This window comes from Fukomys damarensis, unplaced genomic scaffold (genome assembly GCF_012274545.1).
Source record: "Fukomys damarensis isolate Sample0158 unplaced genomic scaffold, DMR_v1.0_HiC HiC_scaffold_16, whole genome shotgun sequence".
NCBI classification, from domain to species: domain Eukaryota; kingdom Metazoa; phylum Chordata; class Mammalia; order Rodentia; family Bathyergidae; genus Fukomys; species Fukomys damarensis.
Window position 1 is genome coordinate 129,064,098 of NW_022900928.1, and position 9,307 is coordinate 129,073,404.

General features: G+C 42.5%; 1 protein-coding gene across 1 annotated transcript in view; it reads left to right on the forward strand.

Annotated features, from left to right (window-relative positions):
* Positions 1-9,307, forward strand: part of Psmd1 (proteasome 26S subunit, non-ATPase 1) — a 96,537-nt gene that overhangs the window by 86,964 nt on the left and 266 nt on the right. The window contains exon 25 of the mRNA XM_010608151.2: positions 7,414-7,569. Coding sequence (XP_010606453.2) covers positions 7,414-7,560 — 147 coding nt within the window. The 3' untranslated portion in view covers positions 7,561-7,569. The remainder of the gene's footprint in view (positions 1-7,413; positions 7,570-9,307) is intronic.

The following is a 9,307-nucleotide window of genomic DNA, read 5'->3' on the forward strand; positions in this document are numbered from 1 at the left end:
AAAAAAAAAAAAAAAAAAAAAAAAATGACATCTCCCTGTATTTCTTTATTTGCGGGGGGCGGTTGTTTGGTTGGTTGGTTTTGGTTCCGGGGATCGGACTCAGGACTTTGTGCTTGCGAGGTAGGCAGCGGCACCACTGAGCTAAATCCCCAGCCCTGTGTTTCTTTAGTTTTATTTTTTTTAATTCTCCCCTGTGTTTCTTATAAGCTCCAGCAAGCTTTTCTTTTCTCTGGGTGACTCTGCAGAGTCTCCCCTCCTCTATCTCAGATGTCTACCATACAGCATCATTGGAAACATAGATTGTAGGGCTGGGGATGTAGCCCAGCAGTTCAGCACCTGCCTGGCAAGCGCAAGGCCCTGAGTTTGAGTCCCAGTACCAAAACAGAAAAACCAGAAACATAAACTATAGAGCCAGACTTACTGGTTTGAATCTTGATTCTACCATTCAGGCTGTATGACCTTAGACTTCTTTTGGTCTTAGCTTCTCTGAATGTAAAGTAAGGATTATAATCTCTAACTCATAGGGGTGTGACACAAATGAAACATTACTGTGCAAGCACTGTGAAGGAGTCTAGCACTGTTCAATAAGTGATCACGATCGTAATACTTACACTGCTGTCACAGTTATTGGATTTTAGAGTTAGAAGAAGATCTTCAGAACAATTAATTCATCCCAACATAGGATGTTGTATGTTAAATACAAGTGCAACTTTAGTGTGATACTGCCTTTATCGTCCACATTTTTATATCTAGAAAACTAGAGAGCTTTCTAGGTTGTTTTACAGCAATAACCTTATTCTTGTCAACATGATGGTGGGTTGAAGGAAACTCTTACCTAGGGTTTTAAGCCAAGGTCTTACATGACTGATTTATCAGCTAGAGAAGGCAAGGGTAGAAAATGGAAAATAGCAGATGTCATAGTTTAGAACTAGAGTTGGGCATAACGGAGGTTATATTTAAACTCTCATATCTTAGTAGTATGATGAGACAGGTCGTTTAGTTTGTTTCAGTTCACCTATAAAACTGGCATGGTGCTATACTTCTCAGGGTAGGTTGTTCCACACAGAGCACCTAAAACACTGAGAAGCTGATCCATGGCATCACATACTCTGTCATAGTAAATGAATGGACAGAGCCATCACAGGACAACTTAAAATGTATTCGTGGTTTTCCCTGCAGCGCAGTGCATTTTAGTGGCATCTTTACAGAAGCATGTTCCTGTGGAGCCTGTGAAATCCTCTTGGCAGCTGACATGGACCATATCCGGAATAGATGCGTTAGGACACCACTGGTATAGATTCTGAAGCACGTGGATAACCAGTATTATGAATAGTTGTGAAGAGCTAAAGACAGCAAGTTATACACTCAAGGCTATAAGGCCACAGTGGTACCACAATTGGAAATTAAATGATTCTTAAGCTTTTACTCAAATCAAATCAAAGATTGCTTAGTAGCTATAACTACCTGGCCATGTAGCCCAATACACAGAGCAAAAGTGAGGGAACTTTGTGTTCCCAGAAATCCCTATCCAGCAGTATATTAGCTGACTGCTAAGCTCACTGAGCAGAGACATTAGTGGCCACATATGATAGAATACAGCCTTTATAGAAGTAGCTCAGAAAGACTACAGAACAGATAGCAACAAGAGTACAGCCTGGAGCTTAAGATTCACTTCATGATAATATTTAAAATGCCCAGTTTTTTTAACAGAAATGTATAAGACATGGAGAGAAACAAAATATGGCCCAATAGGAATTCTGTAATACAGTAACTAAATTGAAAAACTCTGTAGAGAGGCTCAACCTCAAGTTCAAGCATGTAGAAGGAGTGAGCAAATTTAAAGTCAGGTCAGTTGAGAGTGTCCACTCTGGGGGAGCGGCTAAACTGGCTCGAGCAATAAGAGACGTGTGGGACACTGATACACACCAATACACACAACCGAAAGTCCAGAAAGAGAAGATGGAGACAGGGCAGAGGACATTTTAGGAAAGAATAGATGAAAACTTCACTAGGATGAAAAGCTAATTTCTACATCCAGAAATCTCAATCAATTTGAAATAGGATAAATTCAAAGAAATCCACAACTATATACATTATAATCAGTCTATTAAAAAAACAATTTTGAAACTTAGCACAAACAAATAAATCATCCTAAGATCAGAATGTGATTTTTTTCAGAAATATGGTCACCCAGAGGCCATGGTTAACACACAGTACTGAAAGAAAAAGACTCAGTGAAGAAAAAATTGTCCTTCCAAAACTAAGGAGAAATTGAGATATCCCCAGATAAACAAAAACAGAATTTGTTAGCAGACCTGCCTTATTAGAGAGTAATCAAGGAAACTCTCTGGGCCTCAAGGACAGGACTCTGCTATCAGATACAAAAGTCACATACACAGAACAATTACGATAGATAAATCAGTGCGATAGATAAATCAGTGCTGATGTATACCATGTACAAAGCTACAATTTGCATTACAATAAAACACCCTTTCCAGCAAAGTTACTGTGTGCCATTGAAATTACATTGGCTATTAGTCAAAGTAGAAGCTTAAGATATTAATGGTAATCTTAAGGCTATCTGAAGAAAATAACTCAAGAACATAAAGTAAAAGGAATAAGGAAATTAAAATAAAATACTAAAAAATATGTATTTTATGCCAGAGAAGTCAGCGTTGGCGGCAGAAGAAGGGAAACAAAAGAATATCACGTACAGACTGCAGATAGTAAAACAGCAGGTACCAGTCACACTTTATTGGTGATCCCTTGAGTGTCAAGGGTTACACACCCTAGTAAAAAGGCAGAAGTTGGCCATTGAACTTTTTAACAAAAATGATCAAACTGTGTCCTTTCCAGAAGAAACCTGCTTTAAATGTAGAAACACAAATTAAAAACAAGGGGTGGGAAAATTTATGCCATGCAAATACTAAGCAAAAAAGGCTACAACAGGCCCTTAATACAGACAAGATAAACTTTTAGGCAAAAATTGTTGCTAGAGATAAAAATGAAATATTCTATAATGTTAAAGTAGTTGAAGAATCAGGAAGATATAAGTATGATAAACATGTGCACTAACAGAGCCCCAAAATACATGAAGAAACTGATGAAATTGAAGTGTGAAATAAATAATCCAACAATAATAGTTGGGGATTTTAGTACCCTACTGTGACTAATGAGTGGAAGAGCTAAGTAGAAGATCAGTAGAAGACTTGAAAACATTCTAAGCCAATTAGACCTAATAAATCTACAGAGAGGCCCAGGGATTTAGCTCAGTGGTGCCGCCGCCTGCCTTGCAAGTGCAACATCCTGAGAAAAATAGAAGAGGAGGGAACACTTTCAAATTTATTCAATGAGGCCAGCATGACTTTAATAGTAAAATCAGACCAGGCTATTACAGGCCACCCCGGACCAATAAATTACACATGTTCACGGATTAAAAGGCAATATTTTACGATATCAGTAGTCCTCAGTTTATGCTACAGATTCAATAAATTCCCAGCACCCGGTTTTGCAGAAATGCACAAACTGATTATAAAATTCCTAAAGAAGTGCAAGGGACCAGAATAGCCAAAAGAATCTTGAAGAAAATTGGATGGAATTACATTTGCCAATTACAGGCCTCTCTACAAAAGCACAAGAATCAGAAGAAGTGCAGGTAGTACAGGCATAAGAACAGACATATGGAGGAACGGAATTAAGGTGAGCATCCAGAAATAAACCTGCACATTAATGGTCAGCTGACTTTTTGACAAGGCTGCTAACACCATTCACTAAGAGGAGGTTTTTCAAGGAATGATGCTAATAAGAGCTAAAAGCATAAAACAGAAAACTTACTGTGTGCTTCATGAGTTTTGGTATTATTTTCTTACACAGTCCCTTACCCAAATGCAAGGGACTGTTTGGTTTTGGGGTTGTGGAATATTGGCGTGCATATGGTGAGAAACCTTAGAAACCCACATCCAACATAACCTGACACACATAACCAAAAGGCCACTTTGGACCTAGTGTGAGCAGTCTGCTTTGTGTCACATGAGGTCAGGTAAGGAATCATCACTTCTTTTTGTTTGTTTGTTTGTTTGTTTTGGCTTTTCTTTTTTTTGGTAAGGGGATCGAACTCCAGACCTTGCACTTGCACTTGAGAGGCAGGTGGTGGAACTACTGAGTTAAACCCCCGGCCCTTGGAATTATCTACTTCTGATGTTATGGTGACACTAAAAAAAGTGTCACATTTGGGGCCAATTCAGATTACAGATTTTCAGGTTATGTTCAACCTGTACCTGAGGTACAAACCAAAAAAAAAAAGATGAATTGCATCAAATTAAAAACAAGTATGTGGTGCTAGGGATCAAACCTAGGACCTCTCACACCTAGGCAAGTGCTCTGCCACTAAGCTCTGTCCGAGCCCTCAATTTACAAACCTTTGTGCTGCAAAGTACCCATCAAGATAGTGAAAAGACAACCCCCAGGATAGAAAGAATGTTCAGATGATATATATGATAACACGTTTGTATCCAAGTTATATAAGTAACTCATAATTCAGTAGTAAAAATACAATAACCTAGCTTTTAAATGACTAGTTCTTTGCTTTTGGTTTGTGGTATGTGTTGATGTGTGTGTAGCTTCACACATACAAGCAGATCAGTAGCAAAGTATTTGAATAGACATTTCTCCTGAGAAGATACAAATGGCTGAGAAGCACAGGAAAAGGTGCTCGGTATCACTAGTCACTAGGGATATGCTGATCAGAAGCACTGGAGATGATTAAAATCATACCCAGGAGAATAACTATCATTTAAAAACAAAAGAGAGACAGAAGGGTATGTAGTTGGGAGGGTAGGAATGTAAATGATTGTACCCACTGTAGGAAACAATTCAGCAGAATCCTCAAAAATTTGAATGTGTTCTTAGTACATTACCTGGTAGTTCCATTCTGAGGTATAGAGTAATGTGAACTGAAAGCTATTTCCACATAAAAACTTGTACACTATTGTTTGTATCAGGCAGAAGATCATGAGTTCAAGGCCAACTTGGGCAACTTAGCAAGACCTGTCTCAAAATAAAAAGGTTGAGGATGTAGCTTAGTGCTAGAGCAGTTGCCTAGCATGTGTGAGTCCCTAGACTCAAGCCCCAATGCATCCCTTCCCCCCACAAAAAAAAGAATGAATAATGTATTGGTTGATTGGTTGGTTGGTTATGACAGGGTCTTACTATATAGTTCAGGCAGTCCTGCAGTCAGTATGTACTCCAGGATGGCCTTGAATTCACAGTGATCCTTCTGCCTCAGCCTCCCAAGTGCTCAGATTACATGCATGCACCACTATGCCCACCCTGGATAATGTGATACACGCAATGGAATATTATTAAACCCTTAAAAAGGAAGACATGTTGATATATGCTAAAACGTGCTAAGTGAGTGCCGGGGAATTAGCTCAGTGGTTCTGCCACCTACCTTGCAAGTGCAAGGACCCGAGTTCAATCCCCAGTAACAACAACAACAACAACAAAAAAACATGCTAAGAGAAAGAACCCATACACAAAGGCCACATACTGTATGCTTACCTCCAGAGGAAATGTTCAGAATAGTGTATCTATAGAGACAAAACTTAGATTAATAGTTGTCAGTAGGAGAAGGGGAAAGTGACCCCCTTAGGGCATGGTGGCGCATGTCTATAATCCCAGCACTTGAGAGGCTGAGGCAGGAGGATTGCTGCGAATTTGGACACAAAGAAGAGGAAAATGGAGGGTGACTGCTAATGGGTGCAGGGTCTCCTTTAGGTTATCTAGATGTTCTTGAATTCGATAAGAGATAGTTGTACAGGTTAGTGAGTGTACCAGAGTGTACACTTTAAAAGAGTAAATTTTTGAGGATTGCATGTTGGAGGCCAGTTTGGGTGACTTAGTGAGACCCTGTCTCAAAATTAAAAACAAAAAGAAGGATATAGCCAGTGGTCAAGTGCTTGGCAAGCATCCACAAGGACCTGGTTCAACCCCCAGCACTAGGAACACAAAAAGAAGAGTGGCCTTTGTGCTGTGTGACTTAAGCCCGAGTTGGCTTATGAAAACAGTAGCACACCCAGTCCTCACCAGCAGGGCCTTTAGTAGGCAGCACACAGTGGAAGGGCAGCTATGGTTTTGAAAGGGGCTACATTCCTACTCTGCTTCCTGTTCATTTAAAGCCACAGTGAAGCGCTGGGCAGCAGGAGGTCCTGCAGACCTGTATCTTCCATCCTCCTCAGCCTTCCTAGAGATTATGTTGCAGGATCCGGGTTGGATTCTTTCATTTCTGTTAAGCATGAAGTGTTATAACCTAGAGCTGCATGTTCACAAAACTAGGTAGTGCTCTTGTGAACTCATCTCCATTTGTCCAGGAGGAGGGCCAGGACAGTGGTCGTGTACTCTTCCAGGCTGAGCATTGGTAGCAAGGCAGAGTCTGTTCACAGAATGCACCGAGACAAGCCAGCTTTGTAAGGAGCGTACATTAAAGCGTGCAGATGTGTATGTTGGGAGAAGGGAAGTCGTTTAGAAATCCAGGAAGGCACACCAGTTTTATAGCGTGGCAGGGCAGAGTCTTGCTGAGTACAATTGGATTAGGTCCAACTGCAGAGAGGCTTATATATATGTAAATTATTTGAGTTATATGCTTGTGCTTCTTTTCCTTCCCAGTAATGTGCTTTGGTAGAAATATGCTTTGTCCAGATGTGCCCTGCCACTGTCGACTGATTTAATTACAGAGAGCCGCTTTCCGTTTCCTTTGACACAGGCAAGCAAATAGAATAAGATTAGCACAACCAGAGATGGGTAAATACCTTGGTGTATGGATTTGCCTTCTGCTAATGTATTGCAAAAGGGCATAATAGAGTCCTGCTTGCCTTTGTTTTCCCGTCCCCTGTGCATCACAGGGATTTATAGATGTGGTATTTATATTCTTTCCTCCGCCCCTCAGGAATTGCTGGAGGAAAGTGTCTTTTATTTGTGGGTTTTCTTGTGTCCACAGTGATGATTGTCTCCCAAACTTCATGGCGACTGACGTGCATTCACATCAACAGGGGACCCTGGGAAAGTGCGGGTTCCGGGACACAGGGCGGGTCCAGGCTTTCAGGTTCTTACCAGGCTCCCGGGTGATAAAGGCAGCTCTGGCCCAGCACCACCAGCTCGCATGGAAGGCAGCCAGGCATGTGGACAGCGGACGCTGCTCTGGGAAACACTAGTGTGAAATGGGCGCAGCCTCCGCGCAGAACAGCATCTGTCATCCAGAGCCACGGGGCAGGTGTGCGAGCACACGCGGAAGTCAGTTTTCTCTATCCTTTTACACTTCTCCCTCAGGTTTTACTTTGAAATCAGTGGAGCAAATTAACAAATGTGCACTCCAGATTGTAGAGCAGGGCTCATGCTGTGCCTCCTGTGTGTTGACAGCTCTCCATCGGAGGCATCATCATTCTGAAGGACACCAGTGAAGACATCGAGGAGCTGGTGGAACCTGTGGCGGCGCACGGCCCTAAAATCGAGGAGGAGGAGCAAGAGCCGGAGCCCCCAGAGCCCTTTGAATATATTGATGATTAAGGCCCAGATGTGAGTCAAGCTTCCTAAGTGTCCTGTGCAAGGACATTGTCTCACTCCCCACCCCCATTTGCCTACACGGTATGAAATTTCCCCCTTTACACCGTTTCTGCATCTGTAGCAAAGATTTCTTTTCTTCTCTGACTCTACCCTATAGTATTTCACCAGTGCTACTCAAAGTGGCTGTTCTGAAACTTCTATAGGCCCAGAGGGTACCGGGGAGCTTGATCCAGAACGTGAGTGCTCAGTGCATCTTTCCTCAGCAGAGTCTCACTCAGCATTGTGTTCACACCTGTAATCACAGCACTGCCAGGCAGGGACAGGAGGATTGTACATTCAAGCCCAGCCTGGGCAATGTAGTGAGACCCCCCCCCAAATACATTTTTTAGAAAGGGTTAGGGTTGTAGCCATGCCTGTAATCTCAGCATTCAGCACTACTGAGGCAAGAGAATCTCTATGATTTCAGGGCCATCTTGGGCTACCTAGCAAGACCCTGTCTCAAACAAAACAAAACAGGCTGAGGCTGTAACTCAGCTCAATCCCAGTGCTGCCAAAAAAAAAAAAAAAAAAAAAAAAAAGACCATCTTCTCAAAAGATGCATAGTGTTCACTGCATAGTGTGCTCAGTCCTGTTGCAGATGTGCATCCTGGTGTAAGCTCCTTTCATGGTTTGTGAGAGTCGGGGCAACATCGTCTGTAGATTGTACTTTTTTTGGTACTGGGGATCGAACTTGGGGCCTTGTACTTGCCAAGCATGCGCCAGAACCACTGAGCTAAATCCCCAGCTGTAGATGGCACTTCTGAGTAGCAAAGGCTTAGCCTTCTTACTGATTCTTCACCCTCTGACTCTTTGGGAAATGCTTTCAGCTCTGAAGGCTTAATGCTCATTCATTGGGTGGGGCTCTTGAATGTACTACGGGGTCGGCCAGACTACACCACAGAGCTAGCTCTGCAGCTGCAAAGGTGACTGCTGTACCATTGTCCTAGCAGGTAGAAAGGCATGGATGACATGGCTCAGCCCAAGTCCACCCTCTGCTTTGCAGTCAGCACGCATCTGACGGTGAGCCCTACATAGCCGGTTCCCCTAGTCTAACGTGGGACACATTTCATAAACTATGAATGTATTTTACTCTGTACGGACAGTATCATTTATTACATTATGACAGAATAAAGATACACAGACAGACTGGTTGCACATCTAGCCTGGCGGGTGTTGCCTATTGAGTAGCAGTTGATGAAAGCTTTAGCGAAATCTCAGGTAAAAAACAGTAGGGCAGAAACCCTGCCATTACTAGGAAAATATATTCATGCCTCAGACAGTGGCCCTCGGTGCTACATAACTTGTTTTTGAAGATTCTCTGCACCTTGCCACTTTCCTAAGTGTTACCCACCCAGTGCATGAGTGTCACTGTCACGATAGCTCTGCCCATCACAGAACTGAGTTGGCTCAAGTAGCAGCTGCCGTCCTTGCATGATACCTCACCGAAACCCCGCTGATACCTCGAGAGGCAGTTAGCCACAGAATGACGGACAGGGCTGCAGAAGGTAAAATTGTTAGGTCTGGAAATAGTTTGAAAACTGGCATGTTAGGACTCCAAAGGCAGGGCTAGAGCTTTTAAGTTTCAACAGCGTGTATTTTAAAGAAAGTTTGACATAAAGAAATGACACTGCTTCCACCACCGCCTTCCCTTCCCTTCCCTTCCCTTCCCTTCCCTTAGTAATGAGGTCGCCCTGGGAAGCGGTGACCCACG